We start from the raw sequence: 17,801 nt of genomic DNA, 5'->3' as shown, positions 1-17,801 counted from the left end.
AAATCTCCTAATTGCCAGGCCTGTAAATTCCACGTGGGGTCTGAATTTCACGTTGCGCTCTAGCCGATGACATGAGTCAGAACAGGAGCCAGCTCGTTCCCCCACAGCTGTATTGTAGAGCTAATATTTCCGGGCTAACGGGAGTAAGTAGTCGTGAAAACAAAATGTTAGTCAGTACCACAAGCAGATACGACTGAAATGACACAAAGAGCAAATATAGTGAGCAGGAAGCTACCATTTTTACATAGACCCTCTTCAAACCAGACCTGGATTTCAAGATGAACATTTCAGCAGATTTCTGTACACCATAAAGGCAGAAAATATTACAGCCTTACTCTGCCCTTTTACAAATGTAGATTAATTAGTGAAGGTTTGTAAAGCCCTATGAGCATGAAAAGCACAGCGCTAGGTAAGTGTTAAGTATTATTATCTCACTCTGCACATCTGGATAGGGGCATGGCAGGCAGACCTACAACTGAGAAACACACAGCAGTGCTAAGCAGCCAGCCAACTCTGTATATGCTGGGGTGATGACAGATGATCATTTTAGTTAATTCAAGTTTTGTTTGTTTGTTTGGAACATCAAAGTAGCAGACTATAAACTCTCTAGAGCAGGGGCTGTCTTATTGTGGGTATTTACCTGCTAGGTTAGTGACAATGTAAAAGGCTCCCTACCATAGGGTGACCAGATGTCCCCATTTTATGGGGCAGTCCCGATATTTGTTTTTTTTTTTTCTTATATAGGCTCCTATTACCCCCCTCCCTCTGTCCCGATTTTTCACACTTGCTGTCTGGTCACCCTAGCAGTTTTCTTCTTTGGAAATATATTTCTGACCCACCCGAGCATGAAATGTCATTTTCAAACCAGAGTTACATTGGTGCTAGAAACCCGGGTCCCAAAGACTAGGCCAGAGTCACAGTTTTGCACTTTGTAAAACAGCCTCACAAAACCTGGGCCAGACGCACGTGCGGGAAAGGAGAAGTCAGCACCAGGGAACATTTACCCTGGGCTCCTTCCACCCCCAGGCTGCAAGGCGCTGTACCAAGCCAGGGCAGGACTGTCCCCCCACTTGACAGGGGAAGCAATAGGGCGCAGGAGAAGCCGACCCAAGCTCAGCCTGGCTCTGTGGTAGTGGTAGAGCCAGAGACAGGAGCCAGGAGTCCCGAGGGCCAATCCTAGAGCAGGCAGCTGCTGCATTTCACCCAGCAGCTCCCCCCTCCCAGCTTCCCGGCCAGCCAGCGTCATCCCCCCGCCTCTCTTTGTCCTTCCCCAGCGCCAGCCCTGCTCCCGCCCCGTCACCCGGCCTCTGGGGCGGGGCGCGGGGAGGCGGCTCCCGGGCGCACAGAGCCCCTGGCTGCCGCCGAGGCCGATGCGCGGGGAAGCGGAGCGGCCAGCGAGCCGGGCCGGACGGGCACATGCAGGGCTCGGCGCGGAGGCGGCAGTTCCCGCCGGCGGCCCCGGGCTCCCAGCAGCCGGGCGGGTCCTTCTACCAGGGCAGGTGAGCGCGTCCCCCGGGCGCCCCGAGTCCGGGCGGGTGGAGCCGGCCGTGCGCCCCGGGAGATGGGCGGGTGGAGCCGGCCGGGCGCCCCGGGAGATGGGCGAGTGGAGCCGGTCGTGCGCCCCGAGACCAGCCGGGTGGAGCCGGCCGTGCGCCCCGGGAGACGGGCGGGTGGAGCCGGTCGTGCGCCCCGGGAGACGGGCGGGTGGAGCCGGCCGGGCGCCCCGGGTAGGGCTGGGGCAGCCGCCGCCAGCGCTGCTACCTTCGCTGGTAGCCCCACGGCCGAGAAGTCGGTGCCGTTTTTGGAAATGGCTCTCTAGCCACCTCCTCCTCAATGCTTCACAGTAGCAATTTTTGCCCCATTACACGGCCCCCGTCCTCCCTGCAGGCGGTGTGACGAACCGGGAGGGTTCATGGGGCAATGGTCTAATAAAGCAGGGTCTTGTTCACTCTTGCTCTGGTTTGCAGAAGTGCAGGCCCTGCCTGCACTTTATTAGCGGTTATTGAATCAGAGGCACTCTCTTTAGTCCCCAAGGTCTGACTGATTCCTCCAGTTCTGCATGTCTCCCATCTTGCCTCATCCACCAGGAAAATACTCTCCTCCTGGGGGAGGAAACACCACTCCCTTCCTCACAAAGAACCCTAAATAATCTTTCCGGCATTGCCCCAACACACACTCAGACGCCATCACCCAGAGCAGCCTCGGTGTAGCCAGCCTGGGATTATACATGAAGCTAGACCAACCTTCCCCTAGCTTCTGCTATTAAAGTATCAAAAGTAAATCTAAAAGGGCCTTTTGCTTTCCCCTCCTCTGGTTCTGTCACCCTACTGACCTGTCCCCTCTTGCCTTTTTCTTCCCAAATAATAGCCACCGCTACTTGTCTGTATACATTAAATCCTACGTTCCTTGCACTAGAGATCTTAGCTAAAAGTTTGAAAAGCACCTATGTGAATTAGGAGCCTAAGTAGGCACTTGTGCTAATAAGATTTAAGTTCCTAAACTGCTCACTTGCTTTTGAAAATTTCACTCCTTGGCTCACTTTTTTACCTTCGAAGTGCCATGGAGGCCTCTGGTACTATGTGAATAATAAATCTCTTATACAGATACCTCCAGTCCGGGGAATGCTCTTGGCAGATAAATTTTGCAACAAAGAAAAGAATCAAGCCCAAGGATCCATACTCCTTCTGTACCCCAGATCTAGTGTCACAAAGGCAGTGTACATATTAATCTCAGCTAAGCACCTCCTATCCGGGCTGGAGAATGGGTCATTTTATGAACAAAGACCTGATCTACACTAGGAAATTAGATCAGGATAATTGTTTAAAAAAAGCCACACACCCCTGAGCAACACAGTCAAATTGACCAACCCCCTGGTATAGACAGCTCTAGGTCGACAAGAGAATTTGCCTCTCGGGGAGGTAGAGTACCTATGCCAATGGGATAACCCCTCCTGTCAGCATAGGTGGTGTCTTCACCGCAGCACCACTGCAGCCTTTTACATGTAGACAAGCCCAAAGTCTCACAAGACCATGGCTACCTTAGAGAAGAAAAAGCTATCTCCATTGTGAGCTGGACTGTTAAGAACTAAGCTTCAACATTAGATAATATTTTAACATTTGATCTCTCAAAACAGTCTCAAGGGCAATAGGTTTCACAACCGTGACATTAATGTAAAGCTGCTATTTACCTCTAGGGGTGCACAAAGGCCTGATCCCGCTGTCACATTCAAGGGGGAGACTCCCATGACTTCAGTGGGAGTTGGATCACAAGGCATGCGAACGGGAGTTTGCACAGGCAGACGGAGAGAACAATAACCCCTACATTAGAAAATTAAGGTGGACACATTTCCAGCGTCGCACCATTTCTTTTGCCATTCGAGTGTCATTGGGCTGCAAAGCTGCGTGAGCACCTCTGCAGGAGAGAAATTGCTGGGGTACATGCAAAGTTTAAAAATAGTTGTATTTAGTTCGACACTTAAAAGAAACATGTTCCCAAAAAATACTGCAGACATGCTTATTTTTAGCCAGTAACATATTTTTTTTACAAGGGTTTGTTGCTTTTGATGAATAATGCTTTGCATTTCTGTACTGCCTGTAATCCAAGGAGTTTAACCTTTGCTTGTTCCTCAGAGCGCAGTTCAGCTGTGTCACACAACAAAGCGTAAGAGAAGCAGTAGGGTCCAGGGGATAGGGCACTGAACTGGGTGTCCGTACACCTGGATTCCAGTCCCAGCTTCTCCAGTGATCTGTTGTGTGACCTGGGGTTAGGTGCTTAAGTCAGACATTGAGCACCAGCTGAGCAGTGGTGCCTAAAAGTCCCCTAGGCACCTAGGCTTCTGCTGGCAGGCACTGCAAAGCCAGCAAAGTCCTGATGCTGCCCCCATCCAACAAGCTGCTTGGAGCTCTCACTCACTCTCACACACACACACACCCCCACACACACCCCTCATCCCCCGCAGGAGTCTCAAAGCAGGTGTTCCCCTGCAGTGCCTGTGGTGCACACCAACCAGAGCCATACACAATAAAGACAGCCAGGGAGCTAACAGGCTGGGAATTTTGGGGCGTGTCCAGAGTACACAATGGTTATGGCTCCCAGCGGGGATGTGGGAGACCCAGATTCAAAATCTTGTCCTGCTGCTGTGGAGCAGGGACTTGAAGCCAGGTCTCCTACCTCCTAAGGGACTGCCCTACCCACCAGGTTATGGGGCATTCTGGGGTAGGTCTCTCCATCTCCTAGTTCCCTTTCCCACACTTTGTCTGTCTTGGCTAGTTAGACCGGAAACTTTTTGAGGCAGGGACGGTCACTCTCCTTTGGAGCCACGTGGTCCTGCTGTAATATAAACAACATAGAGGACACAGTTACAGCACGGCAAGATTTTTTTGCCAGCTCTTCCACAACCCGTTTGTATCTTATTAAAATGGAGCCTTCTTAAAGTGCAGGACTAAAGGGTATTTTCTTCCCATTACTGTCAAGAAAGTGACCTTCCGGAAACACAAAGGGCTGAGGTTGTCTCTCCTATCTCGTTAATAGGCATGGGTCAGCCAAGAATGAAGATACGTTTAAGACTTCTCAGTTTCATTTTGACCTGTGGTTCTACTTCACTCTACAGAACTGGGTGTTGGACTTCGGCCGTCCAATAGCTATGGTGAGTAGGACAACTTAGCTGGCAGTGCCGGTCAGCTGAGGGCAACGCAAAGGGGGGGGGGATGTAGAAGGAAGAGATTTTGAGCAGTCCAAGGAGCGGTGGGTAAAATTAGTGGAACTATGTTAGCTAAGCACAGAGAATTATCCCTGCACACTGGAACCCTAAGGTCTAAATCCTACTTCTGCCAGAACAACTTAACCTGCATCTTCTCTGTTCTCAAGGGAGGTACGCGATGGTCTCTGATTGCGTATCATTGTCATCATGGTGCTATTGCCGCAGTTTCAATGACTGGTGCTAGCTCTACTGCTCACTTGGCAAAGCAGAAACCTCAGAAGTTTGGTCTTCTCTCACTACCAGCTTCCCTGCATCAAAATGAAATGGAGAGGCTGGCAGCATCCGTCACTAATACACAGTACATTGTGCTCACCTCCAGGAACTGCCATGTCAGAGAGGAAAAAATCCCAACTATCTATTACGGCTGAAGGGTTTTCACTTTCAAGCTGTAATTTTTTGGTTGGGCTACATGATGGAAGATGACCCAAGTGTCGGATGCAGGAAGCCTGCAGAGTGTACTAAATAAACAATGGATTCTGAATGGGCTTCTTAACAACCGGCCACGCAAATTAACAGCATTAGCTTTTGGCATTGTCGCAGGAGTAAGTGGATGAGGAGGAGAAAGAGCAGTGTGTTCTCATCTTATTTCAAAGCTCCAATTTTAGGGAGGCTTAATATAAATCAGAAAATGTCTCTGGAAAATTGACAGTCAACTGGCTTTACTTCATTAACAGCTAGGCAAAGCCAGGACAGCCCGCTGGCTAACAAATCAAGCCACAACTGGGATGTGACTGCAGACCAACACTCATTCTCTTTCTCGCAATCACTAACCAGTCAGCCAGTCACCGTGGGCTGCAGATGTTTTGATAAGTTTTAAATGTCATGCAACACTTGTATTTAAATCCGTTGCCTGCTCTACTTACAGGCGAGGTATTCGAAGGCTTACTGACATTTTGTTTTTCTTCTCTCCTCAGATTATTCTACCTTTAGAGTGGTTTCCATTAAACAAACCTAGTGCAGGAGATTATTTCCATATGGCTTACAATGTTATTACACCATTTCTTCTTCTAAAGGTAAACCTCAAAGCATGGACGTTACATTTTTGAAACAAACACTGGGTATGGGCAAAACTTGCAAAGACAAGAGGTTTTGCTGCAGGAATTCTTGAGGGAGGGTATGCAAATTCAGAAATCGCTTGCCAGGGGCCAGTTCCACCCAGGGTAGAACTACTCTGAAATGCTTATGGGGGGGGGGAAATGGTGGCTTTTAAAGAACAAGACATTAACCAGCCTGAGATAACTGTGAAGTTCATTTGTCTTCTGACCTGCTGAGGCTAGAAACGTTTTTAGCGGATGGGTAGAAATGGTTTCATTGTCAGTAACTTGTCCAAGTCCCGGGCCAATGATCAGGGACAGATTTGATCCTTTCATCACTGTGCGGGGGTAGCACTTCTCATTCTTACTCATTTCCCCGCCTATCATGAACTGTATCTCCAGGTTGGTTTCTTCTCTGCCTGTTCATAGGAACATACAAAGTGCCACACTATATCACATCCATGGTCCCATGAGTTTAGTAGCCTGTCTCTGACAGTGGGCAAAATCAGAAGTTTCAGTGGAAGGTTTCATAGATTTAAGGCCAGAATGGACCATTAGGATTAGCTCTAGTCTGACTTCCTGTAGAACACAAACCAGAGAGAGTCAGCCAGTAATGTCTGCATCAGGCCAATAACTTCTAGGTGAACTCAAGGCATCCCGTCTTGAGATGAGACTTCAGGTGTTGGAGAATCCACCATATCCAGAGGTTAATTGTTCCAGGGGTTAATTACCCAAATGGGAAAAAGTTTGCATCTTATCTCAAGCCTGAATTTTTCTAGCTTTAGCTTCCAGCCATTGGATCATATGTAGGGTTACCAGACAGCAACTGTGAAAAAACGGGACGGGGGTGGGGGGTAATAGGTGCCTATATAAGAAAAAGTCCCAAAAAACAGGACATCTGGTTACCCTAATCATATGTCTTTGTCAGCTACAGTAAAGAGCCCTCTACTCTCAGAAAGCTTCTCCTAGTCAGAACACGCAAGTAGGCAGCTATGAACATTTCTTGCTCACCCTTATTAGTTAGAAATTGAATTATGCCCTGGAGTGAAGGGTTTATCCCTTCCAAAAAATTTTTTTGTAAATCCTTTCCTTGGATATGTGTGTTATTCACACCAATGTCCAATCCCTTTCTGAATCCTGTTACGCTCTTGGCTGCAATGGTAGCTTGTGGCAGAGAGTACCACAGGGTCGCAAAGCATTCGGTGAGAAAGTATTTCTTTCCATCAGTTTTCACTTTCTGGCCTTTCCGTGTAATTGGATTTCCTCTTGGAATTTTATGAAAGGATGGATAGGAATGCCCAACCCAGAGTCTCTAGGTCATTCATTATTTAGTATACCTTTATCTCTCATTTGTCTTCTACATTACAGCCCCTATCTTTTCCATCTCTCTTTGGATGGAAGATTTTTGCTCGGCTCTTACTTGTGTTGCTCACCTCTGAACCCCTCTTTCTGATAGCCATAAAGTCATTATAAAAATCAATTGAAAGCTAAGCTTTGAAAATAGATTGTCTTGATTATTACTCTCAAAACACTTCTGCTAAGAAGCTTATTATTGGCAGCAGAGAAAAGGGCAGGCAGAAGACCATTGTAGCTGATTTTCCAAGCTAGGAAGGAGGACACAGCCAGAGCTATGGAGCTGATCAGCTGTGTTTCCATGTGAAGCACCTTTATCAAGACTAGTCTTGAGAACTGACCTGTGCTGGAGTTTAGCTCTTCAACCAGCACTCGAGAGAAGCCGAGAATGCTTTCAGTCAGGAAGAGAAATTGTTCCAAAAGTCAGTCGGATTTGCAGTCACACCAGTGTTTTCATTTAGACCCTTGACCTCAGTGTCCCAAAGCATTGCAGGTCAAATTAATACAGTCTGTCTAGAAGCCTCCCTGCTGTAGAAGCCACGGATAATCCAATTTGGGGTGTTCGTGCTGCTTTGAAGTCTCTGTTACTGAATTGTCCTTTCTGGGGTGAAATTCACCCTGGGCAGAGGACCTGCACAAGATGCTAGTGATTGCCCCACCCCAGGGATTGGGCCATAAGAGCTTGAGTAGAATACACACATGGTCGTGGACAGGTTCCCACACAGAGGAGAATTTCACCCATAAAGTTCAGCTTGGCTACTGGTGGCAAAGGGTTATTGAATTCACCAAGCAATTTGACATGGTGCTTTGATTTTACCCTTACATTAGTGCAGAGTAAAGGAAGCTTCGCTTTTAGAAACAACTAATAACCTGAAGTACAGAGAAAAATGAGTCAAACTCCTTAGAACACAGTCCAGCAGAGGGTATAGTCCAGCAGACGTCTGCATTAATTGAAGGAGGAGTTAGAGCATCATACAGTAACTTGGAGCATTGCTGGAGGTGCCACTCACCACTGGAGGGCACAAAGAGGCTTTCAGACAGAATCATTATGCTACTCGGAGCAGGAACGACAGAAAGCCACAGCCGTTTTTCTTCTAAGGAATCAGGCTTCTGCTCATGGCTGATGAATAAATCAATTGCGTTGAGTACTATTTTGGATCGTTGACTTTGGTCGCGGTGCTGGTGCAGTTAAGGACGGGCAGTCAGGTTTGAGGCTAAAAATAAGGTGATTTATTTACAATTTTTATAGGAAGCAAAAATCAGTAAAACCTGTTTCTTGGTCCCCTGAGCTATCTGCATCCCTGCTACGGCAATGGGGGAAGTTAGGAAACAGCTTCTCCTCTGGGTAGGGGATTCTATAATTGTCCAGTAGAAGATGCAAGGAATGTCTCAGGGGAGCATCTGACAGGATATGGGGCTGGATGGACCCTGGCTCGGATCTGCTCAGGCGACATACAGTTTGCAACGTTGTATAGAATGACTTGCTTGTTGGGGATGATTTTGGGGGGGGGGGGGGCGAGCAGGGGATGGGACAAAGACTTAAAGTTGGCATTTTACAGTGGCTAGAATCGATCATGTTTTATTTCCCCTCTGTTTCTACCTTCTGCTTCCTGGTTCAGACACCCTTAACCAGCCCCTTGAATTGCAGCTCATTGAAAGGTCCCCTAAGACCCTGCCCAGATCGGTGGTCTACGTCAGCATCATCGTGTTCGTCATGGGAGCGAGCATCCATTTGGTGGGCGACTCCGTCAACCACCGTTTGATTTTCAGCGGGTACCAGCACCATCTGTCCGTAAGAGAGAACCCAATCATCAAAAACCTCAAGCCGGAGACGCTGGTAAGGACGCTTGGGTGTGCAGCAGCACTTGTTTTAAACTACCTGGTTTTTGTATACTATGGTGCCGCCCCCACACGCCTTTCTAACCCGGCTTCGTTCCCTTGCAGATTGATTCTTTTGAGCTGCTGTACTACTACGATGAATACTTAGGGCATTCAATGTGGTAAGTGATTTACAGCCTGTCTGATAGCCGCAGAACGGAGCAGGAAGTAAACCTGGTCAATAAAGCGCACAGTCTAGGAGACCTGGTTAGAGTACATTCCTATAGCAGGTGCCAGTAGCACAAGTCATCCCCTTGGAAAACTGCCCCAGCCATTTTCGCTCTGTCCCTGTCACTTCCCCGTCCACAATTCCAGACCTCGGTGCTATTGACAGCAGGAGGACTCTGTTCAGAGCCAGGCTATTATCTATGTAGGATGAGCACTTGGAGCCCTTGAAATGGGCCACTGTGTAGGGCTCTCAGGACGAGGAACATCCTTGCAGGCACAAGTCAGCATTCTGCAGGCTCGCGGTCTCTCATCTTTTTCCCCTTTCAAGGTTCTTCCACTCAAGGAGTGTCCTACTGGGGCATGTCTACACTGAAGTTAGACTCCCGCGGCTGGCCTGTGCCAGCTGGCTCGGGCTTCCGGGGCTCGGGCTGCAGGGCTGTTTAATAGCAGTGTAGACATCCAGTGGAGTCCAGCCTCTAGGACCTGCGAGATGGGAGGGGTCCCAGAGCTCAGGCTGCAGCCTGAGCCTGGAAGTTTGCCCAGCAATGAAACTGTCCCACAGCCTGAGGCGGCCGGCACAGGCCTACTGTGGTTTATAATTGCCGTACCCCTTAGTGAATAAGGCTGGACTTTGCTCCTTCAGCTGGGTCTCCCCAACCCGGCTCTGGCCAGGGGGTGGCTAGGAACCACAGTCCGACCACGATAAGAGCCGGGCGGGCAGCCGTGGGGAGCCGTGGCGGACCCTCCATCTGCCCTGGTCGTGGGGCCCAAGCAGCCCCCGGGCCCTGTCTCTGCCCCCCAGGCCCTCCCCCCAAGGCAGGTGGAGGATCCGCCGCGGCTCCTCACAGCTGTCCACCTGCTCTTACCGTCAGAGCCCTGCGCGGATACAAAGTGTGTATCTGCATCTGCGCTGGTATCTGCAGTAATGGTCCACGGATATCAAACGGATCCCTGCGGATTTGCAGGGCTCTAGATATGAGTGAGGGAAACGGTCACTGCTCTGTGTGCATTTCGTCCCGGCAGTGGATTTTAGCATGGATCCCATAGCGTCTCTACTACAAAATGGCATGAGGTCTCCTTGGACATTGCAAATATAAATACTTTCACCCACAAGCTATTGTCACGTCCCTGCAGTGCTAGTTAGGGCTGGATCTGTGAAGCAAACTCAGTTTGTCTTAATAGGGAACACAAGTCAGCTGGCCCTTAACCGAGGCTCATTCAGTGCGTTTAAACCCCAGACTGGCGATGCCCAGCTTTTGAAATGCTGTCTTTCCAAATGGCTCAATTTTTTAATAAAGTCCCTAGGCATCCTATCAAGCCAGACAGTGCAAACAATGCAAGTGTTAGATAGGGAACTTGGATCCCTTACTAATCAGCAAATTCTTGCTTGTCCTTTGAGAGGCAAGGAAGTCTGTTTTCCTTTGAAAGCACTTTGCACCCCCCCACATACAATAGCTCAGTGCTAGGCGTTCCCAGCACTTTGCATCTCTTATCCGCACAGCTGTAATCTTGTGGCTACAGCTGTGACCATAACAGCCAGGGCTGTAGCATTACAATCAGCACAGTAGCATGACCCTGAATGCAGACCGCGCCTTCCCATTGGTGCAGAGTTTCCAGTGAGCCACTTCAGCACAGGCCTTGGCCAGTTCATGGGTTCACCAGAAATGGTCCCCGTTAGCCTCCCTCCTTAATTTGGTTTGCCAAAAGGATTCCTAGGTTTGATCGAGGGAATTGGCAGAAGCTAGCCAGATCTGAGGCAAACCTGTAGCTGCAGAGTAAAGGGTTTCAGCCCTCGTGAAAAGCCTCAGAACTAGGTTCAGGCTCCGACATGGAGAACGGCTCATCAGACTTGTTTACGCAGCAGTTTTTAGCCCCCGAGCGCGAGCCCCACCAGCCCATGTCTGTAGCTTCTGGCTCTGAGTTGCTGCGTGGGTGGGTTTGCAGTCTAGACGTACCCTGTGAAAGGAGGAGTCCCAAGTCGGTCTCCAGCTGGTATGCTAGAATGGGGTTTTCATTACTAAGGACCTGACCACCGCTTTCTTCTCCTGGCACAGGTATATTCCTTTCTTTCTCATACTCTTTATATATTTTACCGGCTGCTTCACACCCATTCAAGAAGAGAGCAGAATGCCATTAGCCGCCTTGCTCCTTACGGGGCCAAGCAGCCTTTATTACTGGTAAGTTAGCTAAGCTCCAGGTACAGGTAAGGGACATAGAAAACTAGTGGCTGTTTGAATAATGATACAAGTGACTACATGGCTCGGAGACTAGGTAATGGGAACCTAGCTGGTCCAGAAGTAAAACCGCCTCTCGATGAGATTGTGGAACTTTTCCCATAAAATCTACTGCCCACCTGCTCCGAAATCTAAACCTTTTTTGAAGTTGGCAGCCCTTATGGCTGCACAGAAAACCTCTCAGCTCTGATCCAGATGGGAATAGATGCAGTTCCTCTGCCCGAGTTATCAAACCCCTGGATGGTGTGAACCAGAGCCCTGCACGGGACTGGTTTTTTAATCCCACTCCTACGCACGCTCTCATTGTTTCTTGCATTTTTATCCCACTCCCACCTGCAAAAACCTTTGATCCTGCAAGAGAGAGACAGATTCCACCCTGCTACTTTCAAAAATAAAAATAAAATAAAGGTGGGTTAATGTATTATACACACCAACGGAATGCAGACACAATTTTTGCCACTAAAAGAATAAAACAAACCTTGCTTAAGCCATGTAAAAAAATACTTGAACTCGTTATGATAGATATCAAATCTCTTTCTCTCCCTCAGTTTAAGTATTAAAACCTTTATTTCAAAAAGAAAATCTTGCTTGACACTGCTGAAATTTTATTTATGCCCTTTTCTTCTCAGTGACGGTCGTCTCTGAAACCTAAGGATGGCCTTTGCTGATCATTTTAGCAAAAGCCGTCCAGTTAATGTGCTTATCCACAATTCCAAACCCTCCATAGCTGCCCAGTCCCCAGCTGCCAAAACCACCAGCTCCTCCCTGTCACCTTCTGTGGTGCCATTGTGTGTTTTCAGGCCAATCTTCATTACTCTATGGGAAAGGTAGGGGGCAGCCTATATTAACTCGGCAGCAGTGGCTGTTCTCATAAATGTAATTCATCTATATGTTAGTTCACTATGAGCCAGCATTTTCATGCAATTCATCTCCATGCAATTCATCGGAGCCACTGGACCCACAAGGATACACTTCTACAGAACCTCTTGCCCCATGTCGCAATCTTGAGTCATGCTCATGAGCAAAAGCCATCCCCACGTGTCTCCCTCCAATTCATTGAGGGAACCGGCATCGATACCACTCAGAAAACCACCATCAGTTGGTACCTACATTAGTCACCTTAGCAAGGAGGCCAAGGGATGAATAGATGTGGAGCCTAAACTATCCACTCGGCCTGAGACGTGCCCCCCAGAGCGGGGTTGGAGGCACGCTAGTGGGCCTCATATCACCTATTCTGGGGACAGAGGCACTGGGGCAGGCACTGTTCAGCGCTCTGGTGGGAAAAGCAAATTGGTGGATGCGGTGGGGGAAATGAAAATTCCTTTACCATGAGATGCCACGGAGAAGTCGGCATTCCTGGCAGACAGAGCTGGCCAGGAGGAGCTTAACAAATGACTCAGCATCCGGGGCCTGCTTTCTGCATCAGAACCTTTGCTTTTGAGCTAGTGGGCGGTCAGTCACCTCTCCTTCCTAAGGGGCAGCTTGCATCACCACTTGGGATCCGAAATACACTCTCTCTCCCCCCGGAGGGTCTGGCTGCCCTGCCACTGGGTGTGAGCCTCGCAGCCCAGCTAGACAGACTCAAACCGGCACACGAACAATAGCTTGGCCGTGCCAGCTCAGGCTGGCAGGCCTTTGGGGCGTTAGGGGGGCTTGAGAGCCCGAGCACCAGCCTAAGTTGCAGTGTCCACACTGCTCTTTTTAGCACGCTAGCATGAGTCTGTCTAGCCAGGCTGGGAGACCTCCTCCCACTGCTGTACACCGTTACCCTGAGACGTTGCCCATGTACTATACCAGACTTTCGGGTCAGCAGCTGATTCCAGCCTACACCATAAATTTGCCTGGTTAGCATGAAAAACACTGAATGCTAATTCACCATCCCCTAGGAGTATTCACGTGAGATATTATGATCTCTCGACTTCGGATGTTCTGCCTTGATTTTATTTGCCGTATGCACAATCTGTAGAGCCTGGAGCGCACTGTATTCCATGCAACTTCTAGGAATATTCACCTTTCCTGTGCAAGTCAAGCAACCTTATTTTAAGTTATTTATAATAATGGAAATCCCCTGTTATCAGTCCTCTAGGCTTTTTAATATATAAATCAAGCCCCCTTCATCTGCATGCTGCTTTCCTGCTGTGTGTGATGCTCTCCAGCTCTGCCTCCTTAGCCGGAATAGCCTTTGGAGAGAGGGCTTATTTATTTCCCATTTTCATTATTCTCCTCTTTCCAAATGCTTTCCCTGATGGCCGCCAAGCAGCTTGTCATTTGTCTTCAGAGATTATGTTCTCTTATCCAGATCTCTGCCCCCTGCCAAGATTGTATTTCATACACTAAATTAATTTTTTATAGTCAAATCAGCTTAATGATTTAGCCAACTCTCAGTTACCCCATTCTAATTTCCTTTAACTACATCAGCTTGGAGTTCTGCAATTCATGTTCTTATGTGTATTTAGGAAAGGAAAAGATTTAAAGCCAGGGGGAGCTTAATTCCTTCGCTTCTCCCTCCTCCCAGTTCCCTTTTTGGTTCAGTTCTCAGTAAGCAGTAACCCATTTTATCATTCTGGTTTGGCTCTGTCCTGCCTGTCCCACTGTGATCTGTTAATAAATAGCTGCTCTATAAAGCCTCCAGTTAGTTTCCAATTTTCCTGATTCACTTTCCTGGCATCACTAAGTCTCTCCTGGACCGTAGTACATAGCATCATATTGATTCACACCAAGAAACAGGGCATGACTAGATAGGAGAGATATGGAGCACTATAAATGCCAAAAAAAAAAGTTGGATTTATGGCATTCATGAAAAATGCCAGCCACCCATTTTAAAAAATAAACTTCTATCTCTAGTGGCCCAGCCCTCTACAATTGCTAATGCCTTGTCTATCCTGGGGTCTTTGCACTGATGAGACCACAGCAGTGCAAATCCTCAGTGTATACGTGATGCACCAGTGTAAGTCTGGTGCACTGGTATGATCTGCTCTGCTAAATCACACTGGGGCAAGATCTGTCTGCAGAGGTGCAGCACATCTGCATCAGGGGTTTGCATTGGAGTGACTACCTCATGATGTAAACACTGGGGCCTAGTGGATTGAGAGTAAAACTGGGACTCAGGATCAGGACCGGCTCTGGCTTTTTTGCCGCCCCCCGCCCCCGGCGGGGAGCGCGGCAGGAGAGGGCGCCGAGCCCGGCCGCAGCTCCGCTCTCCCCGGTGGCCGGAGTGCCGGGGGGAGGGCGGCGAGCCCGGCCGGGGCTCCGCTCTCCCCAGCGGTCAGAGCGCCGGGAGGAGGGCGGCGAGCCCAGTCGCGGCCCCGCTCTCGGACCGCCGCGCCGCACCGCCCCCCTCCAGGTGCCGCCCCAAGCACATGCTTGGTGGGCTGGTGCCTGGAGCCGGCCCTGCTCAGGATTCCCAGCTCAGCTACTGGCTTCCTTGGGCAAGCCACCTCCCATTCTCTGTGCCTCAGTTTCCCCATCTGTAAATAGGGTGAACGGTATCTCCTTTGTAAAGCTATATAAGGGGAGATATTTTTATTGTAATATAGTTACAGTGGTGCCAATTTCCTTAGTCTAGACAAGTCCCAAGTATAAAGTGTCCTATTGAACCTCCCAGCCAATCAGCTTCTGCCCTGCGCGTTTCACCCTCACTCATCCGTCATGTTGAAGCTAGAATCTAGTCAGGTGGAAAGAGAGATGGCCAGTTTTAAAACCACACTCTGAACAAGGTGGGCAAACACACTGAGTTACTTATAGTACCGGTTACAACTTTGGGTTATTAAAACAGATTTAAAATATAGAGTTTTCTAATTTCCACATTGAGAATTACCCTGACAAATGTAAAGACGCAGCCCTGCAGCTAAGTTTCATTTTGGCTGAACAAACCCTCTAGGTGCGTAAGGTGGAAAGAGTTTTAAAATTTACCTTTGAGAATTTATGCGGCTCGGACTCTCCCTCACCTTGGCCAATGAAAGTCAGTTACTGTCAAGTTCCCGGCGTTGCAATGGCTGCATGAGGGAATGTTTATTTAAAAACATCTGTTCATGTATGAAATATAGGGAAGAGGCATGAGGCAGTGGTCTGAGCATGAGACTAGGAGCCAGAAATACTCCACTCTGATACAGACTTCCTCTGGGGAAATCCCTTAATCCCCTGCCTCAGTTTCCCCAGGAGTACATAATACCAGTTACTCACCATGAGGATTAATGTTGGTAAAGGGGAAGATTTTCCAAAGGTACAAGACACAGGTAGCTGCTCAGCTCCCACTGAAAGTCCCAAGTCTCCCCCCAAAATGCTTTTCATCCATCAATAGCTATAGATGGGCTAAGGATTATTATTGCTACGTGGTCACAGGGCACTAATGAGATTTTTTGCATTGTAGGTATCTTGTGACAGAAGGTCAGATTTTCATTCTCTACATTTTTACGTTCTTTGCCATGATGGCTTTAGTCATGCACCAGAAACGGAAAGGCCTGGCCTTGGACAGCAATGGACTCTTCCTCTTCTACTCCTTCATTATTACATTGGTCTTAATTGGCGCTTGGGTGGTTTGGCTGTGGAATGACAAAATCCTCAGGAAGAAGTATCCTGGCGTCATTTACATTCCAGAGCCCTGGGCCTTTTATACCTTACACTTGAGCAATCTCCATTCGGCAAAGGAAGGTTTTTAAGCGGCGATATCTTTGGAGTGGTTTGCAAACAGATCTCTCGCTTTTCCTAATATGGGTGTGTTTCAAATCAGTTACTGACCATGGCAGCTGGAGCGCATGCTGTTCGCTAACCCGACCCGGGGCAAAGGTTTGTTTGAATTGGAGGGGAGGCGTTAAGTCTGCTGGGAAATACTTGCACTACTGCGTTGTAAATTACTTTCCCAAGCTGCCGTTTGATGTGTTCTAGTTTGCGTTGAGTGCAGGTACGTAACTGACCTTGGCGGGAACACTGAGATTCCAGTCGGTACCCGAATGGCATAGTCCTGTTGTACCGTAAAACTTCGTCCTAATGTAGCACACGATGGGGCATTTCCCCCCAGCCTTCCCTTTCTGAGCTGAACGGGGGAACGGCTCTCATTCCTGGACCTCTGGAAACATGCCATGCAATGACTTCAGAGCAGCGGTTCTCAAACTGTGGGTTGGGACCCCATTTTAATAGTGTCGTTGGGGCTGGCGTTAGACTTGCTGGGGTCCAGGGCCAAAGCCCGAGCCCCATCATCTGGGGCCAAAGCTGAAGCCCTGGGTGGCAGGGGCTCAGGTTACAGGCCCCCTGCCTGGGGCTGAAGCCCCAGGTTTTGGCTCCCCCCAGCACAGGGCAGCAGGGCTCAGGCTTTGGCTTTGGCCCTCCCGCCCAGGGCAGCGGGGGCTTGGGGGGGCTCAGGCTTTGGTCCCCCCTCCTAGGGTCGTGTAGTCATTTTTGTTGACAGAAGGGGGTCGCAGTGCAGTGAAGGTTGAGAATCCCTGCTTTAGAGAACTCGTCCTCTGAGCCTGGCACAGCCGAGCGATCCAACATCTTGGCACGGATCATTGTGGGCAAAATTCATCCCCACCTCCCACACTACGTACACAAAGGCATCGAGTAAGGGGCCGCATGGGGCTTGGAGCGGGCAGGGCAGTTCAGCCTACACTTGGTAGCTGCTATTCCAGCCTGGAATAGGGGCTGCAACTGTGAGTGCCACTTACACCGGGGGTCATGGGCACTCGGGTGTATTTTGGCCACATTCTCCCCACGCCCACCCGTGCACTAGGGTCTGGTATTGTGCACCGTTAATGTTAACTGAGAAAGTGAAACTAAGCATCTTTGCATGAGTAAGTTACACATTCCCCAGCTGCTTTAAAGCAGAGACCACCCCCCTCCCCTCCCCAGCGTGAACCAGGAACCAAAGAGCAAACGCGTTTGGCGGCTCACGGCGTTTCTGCTCACGGATGGCCAGCAGGTTAGGAGTTAAGGGATAGCGCCCCCTGGACCCCGCCGCCATGCACGGGGACTCGCGCGGGCTGGCTTTAGTTCCTCCTGCCCGTTGTGGGTTTGGACTTTGCGACTGTGCTAAACACTCTCAGGGCGGGAGACCTGCTAACACCACAACAACAGGGGGCAGGGCGGACTGATCAGACCACCCCGAGCTAGGCAGGACTGGGGGCTAGGGGGGCCTGCACAAAGGGTTAAAACTCCTCCCTGCACTAATGACCTGGCTCACAAACCCTTCGCTCACCCAGCTATTTCCACCCCCTCACCCCAGCCCAGCTGCTCCCCACACGTTTGTTCTCCTGGGTCTTTCCTTTCCTCTCACTCCTCTTCCTTCATCCTCTTCCCAGGCAGGAGGCAGCTGGTATCTGGCATGGTTTCTTTCTCAGCTCCCTCCTGGACCATGGCATCCCCCAGAGGGGAATAGAGGGG

At 49.4% G+C, this 17,801-nt stretch overlaps 1 protein-coding gene across 1 annotated transcript; it reads left to right on the top strand.

Moving 5' to 3' along the window:
* Window positions 1-1,323: 1,323 nt before the first annotated feature.
* Window positions 1,324-16,593, top strand: CLN6 (CLN6 transmembrane ER protein). Its single transcript, XM_024199533.2, has 7 exons — window positions 1,324-1,499; window positions 4,531-4,645; window positions 5,674-5,772; window positions 8,795-8,983; window positions 9,091-9,146; window positions 11,247-11,369; window positions 15,796-16,593. Exons 1-7 carry the CDS (start codon window positions 1,417-1,419, stop codon window positions 16,082-16,084), a joined length of 954 nt encoding a protein of 317 aa, XP_024055301.2. The 5' UTR covers window positions 1,324-1,416; the 3' UTR covers window positions 16,085-16,593.
* Window positions 16,594-17,801: the final 1,208 nt, after the last annotated feature.

The sequence above is a fragment of the Terrapene carolina genome, unplaced genomic scaffold, assembly GCF_002925995.2.
Source record: "Terrapene carolina triunguis isolate 2854851 unplaced genomic scaffold, T_m_triunguis-2.0 Scaffold67, whole genome shotgun sequence".
Taxonomy (NCBI): domain Eukaryota; kingdom Metazoa; phylum Chordata; order Testudines; family Emydidae; genus Terrapene; species Terrapene triunguis.
Note: the sequence above shows the minus strand (reverse complement) of the source record. Positions and strands in the feature narration are given on the sequence as shown.

Excerpts from the sequence above, each read along its gene's own strand:
- CLN6 (XM_024199533.2), top strand. The coding sequence starts at position 1,417 with ATGCAGGGCTCGGCGCGGAGGCGGCAGTTCCCGCCGGCGGCCCCGGGC. Across the intron at positions 5,773-8,794 it reads CACCATTTCTTCTTCTAAAG|CTCATTGAAAGGTCCCCTAA; the intron begins GTAAACCTCAAA and ends CTTGAATTGCAG. Across the intron at positions 9,147-11,246 it reads TACTTAGGGCATTCAATGTG|GTATATTCCTTTCTTTCTCA; the intron begins GTAAGTGATTTA and ends CTCCTGGCACAG.